Source organism: Sphaerodactylus townsendi, linkage group LG11 (genome assembly GCF_021028975.2).
Source record: "Sphaerodactylus townsendi isolate TG3544 linkage group LG11, MPM_Stown_v2.3, whole genome shotgun sequence".
Lineage (NCBI taxonomy): Eukaryota > Metazoa > Chordata > Lepidosauria > Squamata > Sphaerodactylidae > Sphaerodactylus > Sphaerodactylus townsendi.
In genome coordinates, this window is record NC_059435.1 from 21,973,457 (window position 1) to 21,997,064 (window position 23,608).

The 23,608-nt window shown below is 42.3% G+C and overlaps 1 protein-coding gene across 1 annotated transcript in view; it reads left to right on the top strand.

The window, feature by feature from the left end:
* The first annotated feature begins 769 nt into the window (after positions 1-769).
* DPY19L1 (dpy-19 like C-mannosyltransferase 1) overlaps positions 770-23,608 on the top strand; it is a 45,095-nt gene continuing 22,256 nt past the window's right edge. The window contains 10 exon segments of the mRNA XM_048510460.1: positions 770-1,258; positions 4,454-4,522; positions 5,672-5,696; positions 6,868-6,955; positions 9,057-9,194; positions 11,231-11,351; positions 13,226-13,319; positions 20,022-20,079; positions 22,006-22,064; positions 22,066-22,092. Coding sequence (XP_048366417.1) covers positions 925-1,258; positions 4,454-4,522; positions 5,672-5,696; positions 6,868-6,955; positions 9,057-9,194; positions 11,231-11,351; positions 13,226-13,319; positions 20,022-20,079; positions 22,006-22,064; positions 22,066-22,092 — 1,013 coding nt within the window. The 5' untranslated portion in view covers positions 770-924.

The following is a 23,608-nucleotide window of genomic DNA, read 5'->3' on the forward strand; positions in this document are numbered from 1 at the left end:
CTTGGAGAAAATGGTTGTGTTGGAGCCTTTTGGAGGATGGACTTTACAGCGTTATACTCCACTCTAAGACTGTCAGTTCCTGGTTGGGAAATAGGTGCAAATTTTGGAGATGGACTTCAGTGGCACATGTTGCCATACAGTCCACTCTGCAGAGCATCCATTTTCTCCAGGGGAACTGATCTCTGTAGTCTGCAGATCAACTGAAACAGCAGATCTCCAAGCCTCATCATGAAACCTCAGCTTCATTCCCAAATTTAGAGGCGTTTCCCAACTTGGCAACTCTGCCAAGGGGCCAATTTGTTTTACAGCTGGCATCTTCAGTGGTGTATCACAGACAGAAGTGTGTCACACACTGTGACATCTCTGTGATACACCTCTGAAGATGCCAGCCACAGATGCAGGCGAAACGTTAGGAACAAGAGCAACCAGACCACGGCCACACAGTCCGGAAAACCCACCACAACCAGTTGAACCCAGCCGTGAAAGTCTTGGACAATACATTGTTATGTTTTTATGCCATCTTGTTGTAACTGGTTTTTAATACTTTTACTTTGTGTTGCTTTTATCATTCCATATTTTTATATACGTCAGCCGCCTCGAGTCCCTGGGGAGATCGGCCGGATATAAACTTAAAACATAAATACATAAAAACTATTATTTGTGTTGGCGGGAACGAGGGGCAAGGCAGAAGGGCGGAGTCCTCCCTCACGCCAGGATTGGGCACGCGCCAAGAGGAGTGGGCGCTGATTGGCGCGCGACCGCCCCGCGCGGGGCTGCTGCTCCGTGGCGCCCACAACAGCCCGGGGCGCGTCGGAGCGGAGAGCAACCGCCGCCGCCGCCGCCTCTCGCCCCAACCGGCGGAGGAGCCAAGTTTCCCGCCCGTAGCCTCATCACTCCGCCTCCGGGCCTGGCGCTTGCGAGAGGATGGTCGGGCCCAAGCGAGGCCGAGGAAGGGGGCGGTCGTCCCCCACCAAAGCCCCAGCCGCCGCGCCGCCTCCTCCTCCGCCCTCCGCTCCCGAACCGCCATCTCCGGAGCAGGGCCCGGGCGACGAGGAGAGGCCCAGCCCCGAGCCGGCCGCCGAGAGCGGCGCCGCCTCCTTCCCCCTCCGCGGACTCCAGCAGTCTCTGGGCCGGCTGCTTCCCGGCGGGGCTGTCTGCGCCATGAGGCGTGCGGGAGCGCGGAGAGGCGCCGCCCCCAGGCAGTGCAGCCGCGGCCGGTGGAGCCTGGACTTCCGCGCCTGGCAAGGCTGGCTCTTCGGTGAGAGAGGAGAGGAGGGAAGACGGGGCGGGTGGGAGGCGGCTGCGGTCCGTCCGGGCAAGCGGGGTCCCGGGCCGCCCTCCTTGGAAGTCAGACCCCCCTCCCCCCCCCGAGCGCCTTCGGATCGCCTCCCAAGGAAGGAGGCTTCTGATGAAGGGGGGATGCCGCCTGTCAGCCAGGCGAGGAGAAGGTCGCGCGGGAAGGAAAGCCCTGCCTGCCAATCAAGATGCACGCTGGGCAACTTTCCGCCCCCTCCCCGGAGAGCCGCTCAGAGGGGCCGCTTTATAAATCTGGGGGGGTGGGGGGTGGACCCGTTTGGAGATGGGCGCCTCCAAAACAAATGACGGCCGTTTCCTCCCCACTTCATCACTGCCCCATGGAGGGGGGTGGGTGGGTGCGTCTCATCCTGCATTAACGCTGTTGGCGGATGCTAAAAGCGTTCCCCCCGTTTGCAAAAGAAGGGGAGGCGTTTGCAAAAGAAGGGGGATTCTGACATTTCCCCAATTCCTTGATGGATCAGTGTTGGGAGAGGAGGGCAGAGGAACAGCACTTGTCGCCGTCCAAGTCACTTGCACAGAAAGCAGACCCGCTAAAACGAGAGGTGGACTCTCTTTTCAAGGCAGATGTGCAGCGCAGCTGCGGCTCAGGGGTGTAGAATCTGCTGGGCGCGCCGAAGGTCCCGGGGTTTCGTCCCTGGTACCTTCAGTTGGAAAGATCAGATAGTGGGTGAGGTGAAAGATTCTACCTGGAGAGCGTTGCCAGTCTGAGCGGCTATCAATATTGCTGAAGATCAGCAATAGCTACAGGTGTTCAGCCAGCTCGGCTGGCTGTCAGGATGTGTTGAGAGACCTTTTCAGTTTCTTCCGTTTGAGTTTCTCAAATGTGATGGGGATTGATTCCAGCATGAAAACGAAATCCTAGTGAGAGTCTTGTCATCAGTTTCCCTGGTGCTGGATTAAGTTTACAGAGCACTGTTTGGATGCTCCAGGATTAAGTTGTCAGGCGAGGAGGGTGTGTTCTCTTGCTTTCCCTTGCCTGTGAATTTTGAAAGTTGGTGCTTATGCAGTGAGAAATGGCTGGGGGAACAGCAAGTGCTCCCAGGTGGCCTCCTCAGTTTTGGCGTTAGAGAAACGTAAAGATTTCTGTTTTCTTGGTAGTACTGAATGTGCTTCTGATTTGCAGGTAAATTAGCAGTGATGATGGATATCTGTTGATATAACAGTGTGCTAGCTTGTAGCTGCCCAAGGCAACAGGCTGTAGTTATTTAAAATATTGATAGCCTATATTCCAGCCAAATGTTGCCAATGTGACTAATTACAGACTTTGAAACAATAACCAAAACGTCAATTAGTAAATAAAACCTAATGACAGGTAACTGAACCACAGCAGTCAGCTACGCTCAACATGTAGTACATCTCGAGGGAAGGTGTAGAAACCAGATCAACTAACAGAACTCAGCAAGCAGTGGTCAGGACAAGTGGGTTTACCCTGGAACGGTGCTCATAAGCATAACACGCTATTTTGTGCTCTAGAACGTCCTTAAATATAAATACTGCCCTATTATGCATGTTTACTTGGATTGAGCACCATTAAATTGAATGGGAATGACTTCTGAATAAAGGTTTGGTCTTAAAATACGTTTGGTCTTTGCATGCCATGCCATGTCATACCATATTATTTTTCTTTGTTAGGAATTTGAAACAAAACTTTATTTCTTGTAATTCAGAATTTATTGGTGTTAATGGTCATATCAAAATGAAATGAAATGGTCTCATTAACCCAAAAAGAAACTGGACCATATACAGTATTAACTTTTGTTACTTGTTTTTGAAAATCCCTGATTCAGAGGGTGTGGAATAATTTTTTTAAAGGTAGCCTCGCCTCAAAGGTGGAACTGGAAACTATAAAATCTGTAACAAAATTATATTTATTATATGGTGTATACAGTACGTTTCTTAAAAACACACAGGCCTGGAATACAGGCTATGTATAAAGACAACAGTGTAAACTGTTATAAAGATTTCAAATTTGATGATACACTAATTATAAATGACCAATGCAGGACCATACACATTTCAGTCTTTTGGGCTTTCCTCAGTGGTCATAAATATAAAACATGATTATTAAAAACACATCTGGAAATACACCTTACAAGGAATTTTTATCTCAAAATAGAAAACCTCTTGCATGACCTGATATTGACACAACATGGAAATTTGCTCACACAAAAATCTAGTGTAAAATGACCAATATTTCTGGGTGTCTGTTACATCATCCAGTGATATAAGGTTTTCTATTTTCAGATAAAAATACCTTGTAGGATATATTTCAGGATGTGTCTTCAATTTTTTTTCCCATTTATGACCATTGAGGAAGGCCCAATAAGTCAAAACATGAATGGTCCTGAGTTGGTAATTTATGAGTGTGTCATCAACTTTGTTTGAGATCTTTGTAACAGTTTTTATATGTAGTCTATACACTAGGATTCCTGTGTTAACAAACTTATTGTGTATACCATATAGTTATAAATATAATTGTTTTGGTATCATTCATTTATTCAATTTATATGCTGCCCTTCCACTTGCAGATTCAGGGTGGCTTCCAACGTATTCTAAGCACATTAAACATGTAAAACGTAGATATAGATGGCGATTGAGTTATCTTAAAAATGATGTAGAAATTCAGAATTTACATCCCAATCAATAACTCCAACTCAGTAAAGGATGGGCAGGGGGAAGAGGGGGGCCATTAGTTGGAAAATTGTAGCTGCCTCAACCATATTCCTGGTGGAACAGCTCTGTTTTAGAGGCCCTGTGGAATTGCATCAGATCCTGCTGGGCCCTGGTCTCATTAGACAGAGTGTTCCACCAGGTTGGTTGAAGCCAGCTGGATCCAGGGATCACCAGCAGATTGTTGATTTCAGTGTCCTTTGGGGGACATATTGGGAGATTTTATAGTTTCCAGCTCTTTCTGTACTTTTCTGGTTCAACACCCCCCCCCTTTTGTTGTTTAATAACATTTTAAAGATAGTTCAGTAAATGCCCAGGTAATATTTTAAACTTTTAAAAAAACTGCTGTCGTTTTAGCTTCTTCAAAGGGAAGACTATTTTCCAAGTCCAGTAACATTTTAAAGTCTCAACAACATTTTGTAGCATTTAAAGCAATTAAAAGTCTGTTCCATCTGTCTTTTGCCAGCCACTGTGAAAGAAACGGGAGTCTGCGTTACGAAAGCAGATTCACGCTTATGGGTCATGCTTCTAATGGGTGAGAAGAATATGTTTGAAATATCTAATTTGCATTTATATGTTGATGTGCTTTCAAATTCTACAAAGTATGTGTGTGAGTGTTTTGATTTTTGGGGTGCATAAAGTTTAAGCAGGTGTGAATTCTTACATGGTGCCTTACATTGCTGCTTGGGAATTGTAGGATAAACTGTCAGGGTTTTAACATGTTGTTTTCACTTTTTCTAATGTATAGTCTTAAAGATAACAATTACTAAAATGAATGGATTAGTGAAACATAGGAAACCAACTTTCTATTCAGAGGCTATGCTAACATTCCTAGAAATTTGAGTATAATTTATCTATTTAGTTAATTGTTACCTGCATTTCTCTTCAGTGGGTGCTCAAACTGGCTTCCATCATTCTCTTCTCCATTTTATTCTCACAACAACCTTTTGAAGTAGTGATGCCAAAAGACTGACAATGTGTGATTGGCCCAAAGTCACACCTGGGTCTCCCAGATCCTAGTTTGATACTCTTAACCACTATATGAACACTAACTCTCTAATGCAGCATTAATGTAGTTTTAAGCTGGCTTTTGGGTTTGGAATGCTCAGGAAGAAAGTTAGCATTTAATGGAACTTGCATTTCTAGTGCTTTATTATTATTATTTTCTTAGCAGAAGGGCGCATATATAAAAGCGCTACTTTTGAAGTGAGATATATGTCCACCCGGTGTATGACCTTTTAGTCTTCATGCACTGATACTTCCATCTGTCCCCATAGTATTACAGACATTCCATTCTGAAAGTCTTTTGAAAAGATATCTGCACTTGTGAAGACACCTTCTTGTAAGATTTTTTAACTTCCAGATAAGCATACTGAGTTCAAAAGAAACTGTTTGATCTAAGTATAGTAAATTACCCTACGAACAAAAAGAAAGGATAAAATAAAATGGGTACCATGCTGATGTTTGAGGGATCAGTAGAGAACAACTCTCAGTTGTTCTGTTTTTTTGTCCAAAGTGCCCTAAAATATAATAAAGCAACGTGTAGTGTACAGGATTATAGGTTTGTTGCATATTTAGGTGCTGAGAATGCAGCGAGGTGGGAATCTAATAGACAAATAAATGAATAATGTTTTCAGTGCTTGTACCTGAAGTAAGTTGTTTTCTTTAATTTTTTTTAAAACAGCTGCAATTTTTGGAATCCTGCACTGGTAAGCATATCTGTAAGACATGGCATGGTTGGGAAATTTAATCCAGATCCAGAACTGGGTGGTGAACCATAATTATGGTGTCTATTTGTTTTGTGGCTTGGGCAATAATTTTCAGTAATTCCAATTTCTTTCTCTTTGGAGTCAGACTTGTACAGTTCTTCATTTTCTCACGCTTCACACATTTTTATGCACATATTCTTCATCTCTCATTTTCCTCAATCAGGAATGTCCCATTTCCCAGATTTGGGACCATTCTCATCTGCAATGCTATTGATAGGCTGGAAGCCTGTTATGTAGTGTTTCTGGGTTTGTTGTTGCGCTAGCATTAATACTGCATAAAAGTGCATGAGTCTTTGTAACTGCATCACACAGGTGATTTGTGTTAACCTTTTGCTTTAATGTTGAGATCCTTTTTACGTACACTACTGACAGGCCATGTATTGCTGATTCTATATCTGTGAATTTCATAGAATCATAGAGTTGGAAGAGACCCCAAGGGCCATCAAGTCCAATCCCCTGCCATGTAGGAACACACAATCAAAGCACTCCTGTCAGATGGCCATCCAGCCTCTCTTTAAAAACCTCCAAAGAAGGAAACTCCACCACACTCCGAGGTAGTGCATTCCAGTGTCGAACAGCCCTTATTTCCGGAAGTTTTTTCTGATGTTTAGGTGGAATCTCTTTTCCTTCATCCTGGACGCATTACTCCTGGTCTCTGGAGCAGCAGAAAATAAGCTTGCTCCCTCACCAACATTACATCCCTTCAAATATCTAAGCGTGGCTATCATTTGATGCTCGTTATGTTAATACAGAACTTGATGCTAGTTATCTCAATACAGAACTTTATAGTTATCTCAGTTGAATTTTATTTTAATAATTTCGGCATTGTTGTTTAGCCTGTCTAGGTTACTGTGAATTTTATTTCCGGCTTCTAAGAATACCCAGTTTTATGTCACTGCAAAGTCAATAATGACTTTCTGAAAACTGTTTTGTAAACAACTGTTTATCCAATTTTTAGAACAATTTATCCAGTTTTCTAAACAAATACCGAGGGAAGTTTGTCAGATGCGTTACTGAAAATATGTTACATTACAACCTGCTAAGATTGTAACTGAATGAAGAAGGGACTCTTCAGATTTACTTCTGAGAAATATTGTTTTTGTTTACATAGGTATTATGTAGCAACACTTTTTGAAAACAACAATCACTTTTCCCATCTGTCATCTCTGGAAAAGGAAATGGTTTTTCGAACGGAAATGGTGAGAACCTTTTGTACTTTAAGTTAGTTTTAAATTTGTCAAATACCATATTTTTTCTGACATCCTGTTGCAATGTGTAGTAATAGTATTTTACGCTAGAAAGAATTATTGATGCAAACCTACAAAAGAGACTTTTAAAATCTAATCCCCTCCCCCCGCAGTCTTTATGATTCTCTGTTTTAATTCAGCTTCAAAATCAGACGATCCTTTTGTGCACCCTTTCTGGTAAAAGCGGGAACAGGACAACAAACCACAAAGCCTCAGAGAGAAGAATAAGATTCCCCCTCCCCCCCCCAAAGCAACTGATTGGCTTAGGGCCAGCCAGAGTAGGAACAGAGAACTAATCCCTTCAAGGAGATGTGATCATTACAAGATTAGTAAACCCCTAAAGTGAGAGTTTCTATTGTCTTTCCCAGAAGTAAGCAAGGGAGGAGGAGTCCCTTGCAGGATAGGCCCATATCAGGCTGACATGGCTCAGCATCCTGAAGAACCGGAAGCTGTAAAGCTGGGGAGCCAGATTATTCAGACTGTTCTAGTTTTAGGAGTTATTTTATGTGTTTTGCATTCTCCCACATTTGTGAATCCTCTCCAGTGGTGTTTTTTTTTGTCTTCCCCTGCAAGTAATTATATCCACTTCCCTTCTTACTCTGCTTTCCCCAAATAAAGTTAGATGTTGTCCCCAGGTGATTCAAGTGTGAAAGCATTGGGTTATGCATAGGCCAGCTCTTAAATGAGCCAGGCTGCATGTTTAACTGAATAAGGTATGTGTGTGAGACAGGTAGGCAGAAGTTGCCCTGTCAGACTTGGCCTCAGATCTCAAAATGACAGGTGGTGACAGGTACTCAGTGAGTGTGTGGGGGCGGGGGGGTGGGGTGGAGCTGCTGTTTCAGGGGCAAGCAGTAGCCAGTGAGGCTTCAGATAGGCTGAGGAAGTAAGGTCTTCCACATCTGCTTTCCCCCTGCTCTTTCTGGAGAGCCTTTAACACAAACAGTGTCATACTACATTAACACCGGACAGTATTTAAAATTATTGCTTATTTTAGTCTACCATTCTATTGCATATTTTATTCTACCAATAGTGCAGATGTATTTATTTATTATTAATCTTATATACCACCCCTCCCCCGAAGGGCTCTGGGCGGTGCACAACATGAAATACAACAACAACACATATGGAGCACATAAAAAGAATACAAATTATAAATAACAAATACAGGCTCCATTAACCATAAATGCTAAAACCCCTTAAAATACAGCATTCAATACAATATATAGAATAATTATTATCGGCGTCCAGCATTAAAACCCTCATTAAAACCCCTCCTGAGGAGGGGGAAACGGTGTGTCCTGTTGATGTTAAAAGGACCCAAGGTGTAAAAGGAGAACAAAAGGGGCGCACCAATCAGCGGCCAGTCACTCCAGAAGCCCGGTGGAACAACTTGGTCTTACAGGCCCTGCTTAACTCACCAAGATCTCGCAGGGCCCGGACAGCTGGAGGAAGAGTGTTCCACCAGGCAGGGGCCAGGCCGGTAAAGGCCCTGGCCTGAGTGGAAGCCAGCCGCATCATTGAGGGGCCGGGAACCAACAACAGATTGGCCTCTGTCCAACTCAGAGGTCATGCAGATACATTTATACTTATACTGTTCATTCTGTATTTCCACTCTTCAGCTTTTCGTAACTGAACGCTTTCAACACAATTTGTTTCTGATATTGGAACAAATGCTGTTGCCTTGGACTTAGTTTGATTTTGCACTTAAATGGTTAGTGCTGTATGTATATGTGTATTAAATGAGCAGACTGCCAGTGACTTGGACAATTCTGAATAGACTTCCAGCAATCTGAGGCAGCACAGTAGAACTACAAGCCAAATACAAGCATTTACTTTCAATTATATGCAATGAGAGAGATTTTTGCTGTGTAGTTAACTTTCATGTGATCGCAGTGAGTGACTGTAATCTAGAAAAGGTTACGCAAGCTCAATGGGGCTTAAATTAATAGCTGTTATTGGTTGACTTCTGCTAGTGGAAGAAAATATAGTGCTATGTATGGTGATGTGATGTATTTTTGCTGATGTATTTTATCTATACATGTATTCTTTTTAGGGTCTTTATTATTCGTATTTCAAGACACTTATTGAGGAACCATCATTTTTAAAAGGACTGTTGATGATTATGAATGACAACAGAACTGAATATCCTCTGGTCATCAATACCCTGAAGAGATTTAACCTGTATCCAGAGGTAGGACACTTCTTAAGAGGTGCTTTTTTTTTGCCATGGGACTTTGTTATCCTGTACCTAAATCCTACTCAGGTAATTGATACTTACAATAACAAATTAAACATCGTTTCTTAAAAGGGAGCTGTACTGAAATGAATAGATTTTCCAGATCAGTTTATCCAGAATGTGGGGGTATTTGTCAGAAACCTATGAGCATAATTATTTGGACTATTTTATAGGACAGCAGTTCCTTTATAAAACAGAACTGTCAGTATATTTCCTGGCCAGAAAGGACCAAAGCTGGCTCATCAGCTGAAGTTGCTTGAAGGCACCAGTGGCCACCACTGCAATCTGTTTATCTAATAGGAGGCCTGGATCCAACAGGACCCCCAAATTATGAACCTGTTCCTTTAGGGGAGTTCAACACCATGTGGAACAGGAGAATCCCAGGCCCCTTCCACACACGCAAAATAATGCGTTTTCAAACCACTTTCACAAACTGTTTGCAAGTGGATTTTGCTATTCCGCACAGCTTCAAAGAGCACTGAAAGCAGTTTGAAAGTGCATTATTCTGCATGTGCGGAATGAGCCCCAGTTTTGGGGTGAACCTCTGCCTCTAGTAGCACCTCTATTTTGTTGCAGTTAAGTTTTGGCTTGTCTGCCCACACCCATCCCAGAATGCTCCAGGTACCAGTTCATGGTTTCCACAGTTTCCCTGGGATCTGCTGGAAGCAAGACACAGAGCTGAGTGTTATCTGTATATTGGTGATAACTTGGCCCACACCTCCAGATGACCTCTCCCAGTGGCTTCATATAGCTGTAAAAAGTGTGGGGGACAAGAAAGAACCTTGTGGGACCTTGGAGGCCAGAGGCCAAGGTGTGGAGCAGCAGTCCCCAGTACCACACTGTGAAATCTACCTTCAAGGTACTTCCCAGTTCTAATCCTGAAAGGAAGTCTAGAAGTATACCATGAGCAGTGATACCAAAAGCACTGTGTGCTACCCCCATCATTCTCCTGGTGCAAGTCAATCAGACAAGGTGGTTGCAATCCCATAACAAGGCCTAAAATCAGTTTGGAATGGATCCAAACCATCAGCTTTATTCGGGAAACCTTGAAATTGCCCAGCCACCACTCATTAAGTCACCTTGCCCAAGGATGGTACCTTTGAAACTGGGCAATAGTTATTCAACTCTCTTGAATCCAGAGTAGCTTTCTTTAGGAGTCGATGTGCTACTGTCCTCTTCAAATCAGGAGCAACCAACTCCTCTCTAAAGGAGACATTTACTGTCTTCTGGCCCAATTCACCAGCCCTTCCCCACCCCCAGCAGCCCAGAGGGACAAGCAGGTGGTAGGCCAAACTTCTGAAAATCCTGTCCATACAACTGGAGAAGTTGGCACCCTGGGACCATCCAATCCTGTCATTGTAAATATACAGTCTAAGGTGAAATGGATGGGGGAGATTACATCCACAAAGTGGTGAGCAAAATGATCTCAGGGGGCTTCAGAATGAGATGTTGTTCATTGGGGTATTGATATGGTCCCCAGCATCACCCTGGCTAGAAGGAGAACTAGAAAGAACAGCCTGTGGATGTCTCATTTCCCTTCCCCTCACCTGGCATGTTCTTCTCCCACTGTCACATCTTCCCTTACCCCACACCCTGTTGATTCTGACATCATACACTACCCCATTCTGTTCCCCCAAATACATCCCCAGCTACAGATTAGATAAGGACAAACAACTACTCTTAAACATTAGATTCCAGAGACCAGTTCTCACCTGAACCTGGGCAGGACAAGCGGACATTACATTATCTTGTATTGCACTTAATTTTGTAGTGTACATTTAATATAATTTTAATTTGGCCTTAGAGTATGAAGTATGGTTTTATCGTTAGCCCTGTGGCCGCATCTGTCTGTAAAAATGTAAATCTAATATCGGGGGACAGAAAAAGTTAGAATATCCAGACAGTGATTAGTCATGGATAAGCCCATTTTAGTCACAGAGATAATCTGAGACATTCTCCTTTTGAAATGTGAAATCCTGTTTTCTGCACAGGTTGTGTTAGCCTTTTGGTACCGCATGTACACAGGAATAATGAATGTCCTTGGTATCGCAACAAAGAGCTGCTGGTTTGTAAACAGAGGAGAAGGTGTCAGTCTTGTTGAAAGCTGTGAAGGCAAGTAGTGCTTTTTCTTCATTTTGAATGGTTCACGAGATGCAAAATAAAATGCGAAAAGAAAAATGTTTATATGGCTTTTCACTGACTAAAAGATTCTTTAGCTGATAATTAGGTGACCAATAAGTTAATTTACTGATTTAGTTAAACGTTAGTGTATTGCACAAACCCCAATTAGGTGCCTTTCAAGGAACTGGGTAAAAAGCAAATGCTACTACCTTTGGAACAGAGAAGGCCATTTAATACAGTGAATTTAAGAAATCTGGCAACCTATAATCTAATAAAAGTACATCTACTACAGTGATGGCAATAGTGATTGGGGCTTCGGGTCAGAGAAGTGTGGGAAGAGATCCACCTCACTGCTCCTGAGCCACCTTCTTGAATCTGGGCAGGACAAGCAGCTGTTGCATTATCTCATATTGTGCTTTAATTTTGTTATTCTCCTTGGGTCCTGGTTATCTGGGAAAATGTTTTAAATAAATAATGCTAATAGATTTCTTCCAATATCCTTTTACAACATACTTTCTGGTACTTTATCCTGTTTTTTCCCTTATATTTTGACATACTCGTTCAATACATAATTTTAGAAATTTCAGCAGGAATTCATAGTATTATTTCAGATCTGTATGATTGAAAATAAGTTGAAATAAACTTGCCCAATGTCACAAAGTAAATATTGAGGCAGTTGTGTAAGAAAAGTACACTATCAGTTTCTGGATTATTATCATCTGCCTAAAGGATAAAGTAGGAAGTGCTGAGGTATGTGTCTCTTGCAAGGTCATTGCATTATTTATAATGCAATCCTGTGCAGAGTTACTTCAATCTAAGCCACTGCAATGCCTAGAAATACTTTTTTTTAGAGAGGCAGAAATCTTTCTCCTTGCCTCTTAAACTTGACCCTAAACACTGCGATGATCTGCATTGGGACAGAAAGGGAGAAGGGGGGGGGCGTATCCCATAATAGATTGCTATGTGTTCTGTAGGACCCTTATAGTTTCTTTTGCTTTTTGCACTCAACCTGAGTTGTAAGTGGATTGAACTGCAGCCTTCTTTTGCAGTGACTGACCACTTCCTCTCATTAATCTTCATACAGCTATATTTATTTTTGTAGAAAACCAATAAATAGATCTAGTTCCAGATTTCTGATTTTCCCTTCCCTCCACTTTCACACCAAAATACTCAATTAAAATGAGCAAAAGGAAGAAATGTGTAGTCTCGTTATAGATTTGCAGTTGCTCATCAATTGCACCTTATGTCTGACTTGTATTTGAGAGCCAGTGTGATGTAGTGGATAGACTTTCAATTTATAACCCTACTACCATGACATTTGTTAGCTAACTTTGAACCAGTCCCTTGGCCTGACCTACTTCACAGGATTGTTGCGAGCATAAAATGAGGAAGGGAGAATGAAAATCTATATGCAGCTTTGAGATCCTTGGAAGAATTGAGGAACAAAAATACACTAGATGTGGCTTCATCTTTTCTTGTGTCTTTGTATTGCCTTATATCTGTAATTGCCAAATATAGGGACATTAACAAAAACCCTTACTAAGAAATTACAGTTGAGAAATCTGTCAGTTTGTTGCTGGTTTTATTACCATTGCTTAATCTTTGCCTCTTTTTTTGTCTGTGCTAAATGCTGTAGAAGAAAAAGCCAAGAAAATCTTGCCATTTAGTTAGTCGACTGTTGTGATACTAAATCAACTTAAAGTGTTTTGAAGACATCTGTTAACCCCATCTGTATTTGTGGTAAATTTAGAGCTTGTAGACTTAAGTTTACTTGTAGTATGAGGTATGTACTTTAAAGTAGCATCCACTTCAAAGTGAATTTGTGAAGTATTAATGTTATGTGAACATTAATTTCTGTTTGACAGGATTGGGAGATCCTGCTTCTTTTTATGTGGCTATGATATTTCTTCTGAATGGATTATTGGCGTCAGTATTCTTCATATACGGTACATATCTAAGGTAAGATGGACAAGAGAAAAATTGAGTCAGATAATGTGCTTACTGCTATTTGTTTATTACATCAAAATAATGTATATTTTATTTACATTTTAAGTGCCATTTCACACACCAAAATTCAAATTATGTAAGGATAATATTAAGGCTGAGAATCTGATTGAATTTTGATTACTTCAGGAGAGTTTTCTTAAATTGTTCATAACAGCAGTCTCATTAATACCTTTTCCAGTCCTGGGGAACACTTCTTTTGAACTTGATAGTAAATGCCTTTCAACCTGTTTTTCTCTCGCCTTAATTTAGGCTGTATGCTTACTACTGTATCTGAACACAACTACTTCCAGTACTGAGTTTGTTTCAGATTCTGATGGGTTTATGGAACATTTCACAAAACTCTGTTTGCCAGTGTGAACTCTTCTGTAGCAGTGCAGTTGGATAGCATTTACCCACATTTTCCTTGCTGCATTTACCCACATTTTCCTTGCCTCAGCCTCTGGTGACCACTGTTTCCCCCACCCCCTTCTAGAGCAGGGGTCAGCAACCTTTAACACCCAAAGAGCCATGGGGGTGTGGCCCCGTCTCCCCAAGCCCTGCCCCCACTCCCGGCCTCCCCAAGCCCCACCTTCAGCCTGCAAGCCAGCTGTGCAAGCTGACGGTCAGAGTAAGTTGCAGGAGAGGCTGCACTTATGGAGGACGCCCCCAGCCGGGCAGGTGACAGCAGGCGCCAGACGAGGGAAGGAGGGGAAAGGACGCCTGAGGGAGGAAGGAGGGGGCGGGGAAGGAGGCGTGCTCGCCACGTGCCAAGTGCAACTTGCCGTCGTTGGCGTCACCGCAGCGGGATAGACAGCGGCAGCGACGCCAACGACGGCAAGTTGTTTCCGGTGTCCTTTCCCCTCCTTCCCAGGCGCCAGACAAGGGAGCTGCAGTACAAGGACGAAAGAGCCGCATGCGGCTCCAGAGCCGCTGGTTGCTGACCCCTGTTCTAGAGACTTGCTTTATACAGTGAAATCTAGGGACTAGTAGAAGAGCAGGGGCTATAGATTGTGGCAGTGAATCCTTATTTATTTATTTATTTTTATTTGGTTTGATTTGTACCCTGCCCTTGCTAAAAAAGTTGGGCTCAAGGTGACTGACAACAGTATATATACAGATAAATAAAATTATAAAAACATAATTTAAGCCATAGAACCTAAACTAACTTGTTATATACCGACGGCACCTTGACTATGTTGTTCCTCCTTAAGGAAAAAACATTCTGATGTAGGGGGTGGTAAACCAAAGAATAGAGGCAGAATACCTACAAACAGCAGCAATTTCATTACTTTAGGAGAGAGACAGAAAAAAAACAGGAAAGAAAAGGGGAACAAAAAAATGAGAGGAAGAGGGTCCGGTTATTGTTGCAGTTCCTGGTAAAACATCTCATGCTGTGCAGAGCTCAGGAAATGTCTTGTTTCTCTCACCCAATTTCAAAGCTCTCACTTCCATTTTCTCCTCTGCTCGTGCTCACTATTTTCTGTTGCTGCAGCGATTCTCTGTGCCCCCTGCCATTTGCTGAAGATTTCCCACGAACGTTTCCTCTGCTTGCATTGCAGCCGCTCACCATTTCAGTGTTTAAAGTACAGAAGTAAACTTTGTTTTGCCTGCGACATTTTTTCCTTTTTTTTGGTTTTGTTTTCAATGAGGTGTCTTCGAAGCTAGGCTGCAGCCTCTGAGTGTTATTGCTTTGGACTTATGGCAGCTCTATGGCTTAATGCCCTCCAAAATGTCCTGCCATTTACAGCCTCGTTCAGGTCCTGCGAACCGAAGGCCACGGCTTCCTTTATCGAGTCGATCCATTTCTTGTTGACTGCAGCCGACTTGTAAAAACAAAAACCACAACCTGGGTAGGGAAGCCATATGCAGCACAGCATCATGGCTTAGATCAGAGCCGGGATTCTCCACCTGGGTTCCGTAGACCTCAGCAGGTCCATGGATGGATTCCAAGAGCTCCATGAACCTGGATGGGGAAAAAAATTATGTCTTGATTTTCACTAACCTCTCTAACTGAAGTTTAGCAGAACTAGTTCAATATAATTGCTTTCCTTTCTAATCCCGTATTTCATTTTAAGCATTTAAAAATTATTCTGAGAGAGGGTCTGTCGACTTCACCAAACTGCCGAGGGGGTCTGTGGCACAAAAAAGTTAAGAACCACTGAGAGCCTTTTTGTGCATGGGAGGATTTTGGCCCGCAGAGCATAACTCTCCCCCCCCACCCTTTGCGCTTCAGCTTGTAATGTCCCCTGGGATGTTGTTTTTGGGAGCCCCTCTTCTCTTGGAGCAATTCCAGGGAGCATTTTCAGCTGCAGCAGGAGTGAGGGTGAGGAGCAAGGAAGTTGAGTTTCATAGCCAGATTTTTTTCTGTACTCAGAAATGATCCAGTAGTACAAGCCATTGTACAGTTTGATCCTGAGGCCAGTTTTGCAAATAAGACAAAGGGCCCTTTTGTTTTAATGCACCTTGCAAGCGAACGGCCGTGGCTGCGGGCCACATCATGCGACTGTTTTTCTTTTTGTTTCCATCTCCTGGCTTCCCTCTGCAGAGCCACACAGGCACTGCTGGTTCCAGCGAGGCTCTGGGGGAGCATGTGTGCATGCCTGCCTGCATAGCTGCGCTTTGGAGGAAGCTAAGTTTACAAAAAGTTTTTTTTTTAAGGCACGCGCCCCGTCCCAGGGCTGTGCCAAGTTAGTTTATCCTGGCTGCAAAACGGTCTAAATTTGCTGTTCGGAAAGATTCTCAGAAAATGTTAAAATTCAGGTTCACTATGCAAGACTGGTTGAACAAATCAGGCCAGCCTATAACATTAAAACCCATTTAAGTCAGTAGCAGAGGCGTAGCTACCATGGGGACATCCGGGGACAAGTGCCCCGGGCGCCACCTTGTGGTGGGCGCAAAAATTGCAGGCTCGTTTATGGCTTTTTCTATTTTTCAGGTTTTTTCCATTTGTGGCCTGCAGGGGGCGCAGTTTTTCGGCTAGCGGCACCAAAATTTCAGAGTATTGTCAGGTGGCTCTCCTGATGATACCAGCCAAGTTTGGTGAAGTTTGGTTCAGGGGGTCCAAAGTTATGGACCCCCAAAATGGGTGACCCCATACTCCATTGTTTCCAATGGAAGCTAATAGTAAATGGGGCTACCATTTTTGAGGGTCCATAACTTTGGACTGAATCAAACTTCACTAAACCTAGGTGGTATCATAAGGATAGTCTCCTGCTGATACCACCCAGAGTTTAGTGAAAGAGTTGGTTCAGGGAGTCCAAAGTTATGGACTGACCCCAAAGGGGTGCCCATTCCCCATTGTGTTTCCAATGAGGAGCTAATGGTAGATGTGGCTACCCTTTAGAGGGTCCATAACTTTGGGCTTCCTGAACCAAACTTCACTAAACCTGGGTGGTTTCATCAGGGAGGAGTCTCTGAGAAGATAGCCTCAAAAGTTTTGGTACTGTTAAGCTAAACACACTCCCCTGACAAAGGCACCAAAACTCAAATTTTCCCCAGGTTCTCTCTTTAGAAATCCACCCCTTTGGAGTTGGATTTAAAGGGAGAATCTGGAGCTCCCTAGATTAAAAAAAAACATTGAGAAAGTATTGTTGAAGGCTTTCAAAACTTAAGATTCAACTGGTAGTTGTGAGTTTTACAAGCTGTGTGGCCGTGGTCTGGTAGATCTTGTTCCCTATAGCGTTTTGCCTGCATCTGTGGCTGGCATACTTCCAGAGGTGTATCACAGAGAGAAGTCTGTTATAAAGAGAGCTGGACATAGTGTATAAGCCAAGAGCTTCTGTCTGTGATACACCGCTGGAAGTACCAGCGACAGATGCAGGTGAAACATTAGGAACTAAAGATATACCAGACCTCTAAATATGCAACTAGAAAAACTCCCACAATAATCAACATTGAAAATGATGCTGTATTTTGGGATGGGGAATCTACCCTGAAACAGCATCACTTTCAGTATGTTGTTTTAAACTAGGGAGCCCAGAGTCTCCCCTTAAGGTGGATTTAAAAGGAGAATCTGGGATCTGTAGTTTAAACAACACTAAAAGTGATGCTGTTTCAGGGTGGATTCCCCGCCTTCAAAAAAATAGCATCACTTTCAATGTTGTTTAGACTAGGGAGCCCTGGGTGTGTTCAGATTTGTGTGTTGGGGCCTGTTCTATAATGTGATGGTGACTTTGAGATGACCTGGTGCAAAAAATGTTGTTTGGTTGTGGTGGGGAGGAATGGCTGCCCATGTATGGGGCAAACTCCAGGAATTATGCCCCGGGCTCCATTTACCCTAGCTACACCCCTGGTCAGTAGCACAAATTTCAGTAAATAATTTTTGGTAGAGGCATATCAGGAGAAAGTAGTCATTTAACCTGTTCATTTTTACCTACTTTGTATCGTCTGACCCTGCAAAATACCATAGCAGTGGTACTCATTCCCTGGCTCCTAGAGAGCCACATTCATAATTACCATCAGTCAAAAGAGCACCATGAGGTTTGCACCTCACAGGTCACCCATTCTTCTGGGAGTAGCTATTTTAAGATGTGAATCACTTGTGAGCCACAAATTTGACTGCGCTGGAGCTTTGCCTACTTTTCTGATATATTGGGCAGGTCCAACAGTTCTTGCAAGAACCACAGTGGCATGTCAGAAAGCCACATGTGACTCCTGAGCCACTGAATGAATATCATTGTACCGTAGTAATGGATGTTGCTGAGCAAACGCTGTAACTTTCATTTATATTAACTCAGATTTCTTTAAAAACAAATACATTATGGTAGAAGATCTGAGATGTGAGGGTTTAGAAGTCACATTCTAAGGTTCAGGGGCATTTCTTAGTAAGTGCAAAACAGCCCAGATATCCAGAATTCATGTAAAAATGCTGATAATAAATTCAAATGGATTGATAAAAATAATGAAATCACATTTTAAATTGTATCATTAATCCCCTAGATGGCACTGTTTGACTAGTAGTTAGCTATGCTTGAAGATAAGCTTTATTAAAGTTGCAGCTTTTTCAGATTAACAGTAAAGTTTCTTAACCAAAAATCTACTTTGCACTGACTATGGTCTAGGTTGGTTTTCAATCCCAAGGCGTATAAAATTTGAAAAGAAAACAGTTAAAAGAGAAGCTTAGTCGATGAATGTAAACTTTTGGCATCCTCTGGTGGGAAAAGGTCTTTAAATAGCTACACAATTGTTAAGCCCCAGTGATATCTTAATTGTGCAGTTTTTCTTTTGCATTTCCTAGAGCAGGGGTAGGGAACCTGCGGCTCTCCAGATGTTCAGGAGCTACAATTCCCATCAGCCTCTGTCAGCATGGCCAATTGGCCATGCTGGTAGAACTGAGTAAAGATTATGAATTCCTGAAGCTATCGGTAGAAATTCCAAATCCTAAATGGCATTTATGGTTATTATTTCATTTGCCTAGTCTGCACAGATAAAGTACTATACCACTGCCATGTAGCAGAATCTAGATTAACCAAATAGGAAATACTCCACCAGTAAACTGCCTGGTACCCTGCCGCAAATTTCTTGAATCCACATCATCACAGGCTTTAAGGCAGCCAAGCTGGTATGAAATTCTGGGTCATCCTGAGGTTCCTAGGAGCCAGCCAAAGGGCCAGTAGTTTGCTATTGTACATCAATAATCAAAATACATATTTTGTGTTGTTCGTAGTTTACCTATAAATGCTGTTATTTTGAAATTTCAGTTCTGTTACTTAATATTTAGTAAATTTCATAGAAAATTTCATGTGAACTGTTTGGGATGTTATTTACATTAGCGATGGTGATAAATATAGTACCCATTTAGCCTATGTTGGAGAAAATGTTCAGTTTTACACAGGAAATACAAAAAAGAAACATCCAAGGAAGGATGGCTCGCCTGCAGTGAATGTTTGGTACCACCTCGAATTGAAGAGGCCAGAAGACTAGAGGTGCTGTGGTTTCCAGGCTGTATGGCGTGTTCTGAAAAGCAGCATTCTCCTCCTGACGTTTAGCCTGCATCTATGGTTTAGCATCTTCGGAAGGGATCTGAAAGATGCCAGATCTGAACAGATACCAGCCACATATACAGGTGAAAAGCGATCAGTAGATAATGCTGCTGGAACGATAGACCATACATGACAGCCTAGCACAACATAATATTCCATTTCAATGAAAGCCCAACCGACAAATAGAAAAGCCAAGACTCTTTTTCCACGGTGCATAAATGGATGAGTTGTACAAGTATTTAGATTACCCTGGTATTTAGATGTTACCCTTTCTCTCTGCTTCTTTCACTGTGTATCGAAGGTAGTGCCCAAACTGGTAATAGATTTTTTAGTTGTTTGAATATTAGACGTTCCTTATCCTGAAAGGTTGCATCTTTCTATTTTCAGCACTAGGTTCGTGCTGTTTTTGTATTAAAATAACTGCAGTATCTCTTGGTTCAAACATTGTGTTCTGCACAGAGGGTGGAGGAACGGGGAGGAAATATGTTAGCCTGAAGACCACTGTTGATTTTCCTCACGTAGCCTGCAGCAGTTAAGAATTAAGTCTGGTATTAAAAATGATTCATGCACACTTTCTTTTGTCAGCCATCAAAGAGAATAATTTGTGTTAAATTTTACAGACAATGTCTTTGAAATCTGAGTTGTTTGCTAACTCTGAAAGTCACAAGATCTGTTGCATTTATTATTATTTCAGTGGGAGCAGATTTGGAGGATTAGTTACAGTGGCATGCTATTTCTTCAACCACGGGGAGGTAAGTTATTCAGAATGTAGCCATTTGTAACAAAAAAATGGTAATCTCATAAGTAAAATATTAATACTTAAACATGAGATAAGCTAATTAAGAAAAGCAAGTGGAAGCTTGAAAGTACTCCATGTTGATTGTCAGAATTTCCATACACAAAAATATGCAGTCTTTGGTTTCCTGACATCATTTTTTTGGGTAATTGCAGGGTTGCCTCAACCCAACTGTAATGTTTGTATCATCTAGTTTGGGCTGAAGACCATAAACATTTAAAATTTAAATTTATAACTTCCTCTAATAGTACACTTGATAGCTGCACTTCTGTCAGTAGAACAAGGGTTGTGGGGGGGGGGGGGGCATCTTTGTGCTTAGCCGTCTCTTGAGGTATTTAGAACATAGGATTTGCCCCCCTGTGTGTATGGAATGTTCAGGATTGTTGACCAAACACCTGAAAGCTAAAATTGCTGGTGTGTGCTAGTTTTTTTCAGCGCCAGCAGAGTATTTAGACTATTTGATATCCTTCACTTTATGGCTTAATCTTTTTATTTTCTTCTTACCATCTAAATATTTTAGTTGAGTTCCTTGGAAGAAGAGTAGGAAAAACATTTAATAAACTGGTTTTTAAATTTTATTATTACACTCATATCTTGCCCGTCCCTGGACATGGCCAGGCTCAGGGCAGCTTACAATAGATAAAACACTTCATAAAATGTAACGAAGCAAGCCTTTATTGGCATATTAAAAATAATAAAAACGAATTCATATACAATACAGGATGTCGTGTTAGGGCCGAAGAAATCTACTGGCATTTAGTAATTTCAGGAGAAAGTCTGCCACTGTCATACAGAGAAGGAACAGGGTTGTCAACAGAGTAGTGTAATCTAATTAAATCCGGAGATGGGGTAAATGTAAAGGAGTGATGATATTCATACTTGGATCTGATTTCCTTGAATCTAGAACAATTAGAAGAAGTAATTGGTGGGCCAGAGATTCAACTGAGCCTTGTTTACATGGGCACAATCGTTTTAGCCTTTTTCTTGCCAGTAAATCTGCCATGTAATGGACAGAAGGCATAACAGTAAACCTGGTGAGCATTATGAAACTCTGCTTTGAACAGGGTTTATTAAGCAATACAGCAGGTATTATTGCCAAGTGGCCCCGTTCAAATGGGAGAGAAAAATCAAATGTAACGTTAAACCAAGATCAGTGTAAATTACATTAGTGATGGTGATAAATATAGTACCCATTTAACCTACAGAACCTCATTTCTAATCTCAAATGAATGGGAACTGTGAAACGGAAGGGAAGCACTATGCCGAGGTGGGAACCTGCGGCTCTCCAGATGTTCAGGAACTACAATTCATCAAGCTCACATCAAGCGGCAAATTGGCCCATGCTGGTAGAATCTGGTAGAATTATCCCTAAGGTATCGGAAAGCTGCGTCCTCGATACCACAAGAATAGGTGCAATTGGTGTTTAATTTGTTCGCAGATTTATTATGTTTATTGAAACTTATCAGAAACCACAGATCTGTTGACTGTAGAGAAGGGCAGGTTTTTGCTTTTGCTACTTCATGTTACTGCAATATTAATTTCAGATGAAGAACTAGCGCAGTGGTGGTGAACCTGTGGCTCTCCAGAATTTAATGGACTACAATTCCCATCAGCCACCACAGTAGTGGCGTATAGGAATAAGTTTGCAAAAGAAATTCCAGTATCTCCAAAATCTGCCACATTTTTTACTTATTTTGTGTTCCTGAACAGTCTTGTCTTGTAATATGCTGTTGCGCTCATATATGTATCACTGTATCACTGGTAAAAATCTTCCAAAGTTTCAGCATTACTGTCTATAAACATTAACATCAAATGCACTTTTTTGAAAAATGGAATTATGGGGACTATTGCGTTAATTAGCCTCGCCCCTTTTTTCCCAGAGTATTTCGTGATGTGGACTCTACTTAAGTGAAAGCTTTTAAATTACCCGTTTTTGTGTTTGAATGTTGTTGCTGACCTGCATTCTCAGGTAGTTTCTGTTCTTATCACTAATTAAATGTAGAGCATCAAAACAAAATTCCCAAATGATATTTGTATGTCAAAGGCCATTGCTTTCACATCCTGCATGTGAGCTCCCAATGGCACCTGGTGGGCCACTGCGAGTAGCAGAGAGCAGGACTAGATGGACTCTGGTCTGATCCAGCTGGCTTGTTCTTATGTTCTTATGTTCTTATTTCGCGGCCGGAATATCTGGAGTGTTGTGGGGTTTCTGGGCTGTATGGCCACGTTCAGTAACATTTTAAGCCTGGCGTTTTAAGCAGCATCTGTGGCTGGCATCTTCAGATCTGTAGAGAAGGCACTTTATCTGCTCTCATTGTGTATTAATACTTTGTGTAGAATATAGGGTTGGAAGATTATCACCTCTCCTTGCCTGAGTATTGAACCAGTGAATGGCACGGGCACATAAATAGAGGATGAAAATAATCTGAGGAAATAATCTTCTCCTCTGAAACTGGTTTTTAGTTATGGGTTCAATTAAGGCTACGTATGCTGCCATTAAATTTTTAAAGGCTCCCTGCATGTATGGAGTCTGTTAACTTTTGATTTTGTGTGTGAATGTAAAGTGCCTGCAAGTCATAGCTGACTTACGGTGATCCCAGCAAGAGTCTTTCAAGGCAACTGATTAAGCACAGGAGGTTTGCCGTTGCCTTCCTCTCTTCCAAGTACTTGTTGGCGTTCTCTCTGGGAAGAGATGCCTTTGCATTATGAGCAGAGTGCACGGAGGCATAGCAGAGCACAGCAGAGCATCCCCAGGCAAGTGTGTGTTCGCTGGCACAAAGAAATGTTGGAATCATTTCGTAGTTTCTAACTAATATGAGGAGTCTTCATTAGTAAACTCCATTGTGGATAGAAAAGTGAAGAGACAGGTTCTCTATTCTAATCTGTCTGGCTAAATGGTGGTGGGTGCAGTCTGCATCCCTCTACACATATGGTGCAAGATGGAAGGTGAGAGTAAGAAGCGTGCGAGAGAGAGTAGAAGAAGCAGGAAGGAAGGAAGTCCTTAAGAGTATCAGTCTACACATCAAAGGGATAGTGTCAGTGTGATAGAGAAAAGGTGTCAGTGCCTTGATCCTCTCTAGCTATCTGACTCACTGGTAAGACCCCCTCTGTCTCTGAGGCAGGAAACAGCGTACAGTCCTCCACTTCCAACAGTACTGACCCTGCTTAGCTTCCAAGATCTGATGAGATCAGGCTGTACCGTGCTGTCTTCCCTTCCCCTTTTGACTATAGCCCCTTCCTTTTCTCCATTCAAGTCAGCAAAGCCATTATTGCGCCATTGGCCTCTAACCATTTTGAGCCTATGGGCATTTTTTGGAATTTTGGGGCAGGGTGTTAGAGACAACCACAAAATGGTTGCGGCCAGAAGTGTAGCCACGCATACAGGAAACCCACGCACTGGAAAAGAGAGGGGTAATTTTAAAAATACACAGATGCAGAGGAGTGAGAGAGAACAAAACAAATACTATGGTGGAAGATGCCACTAA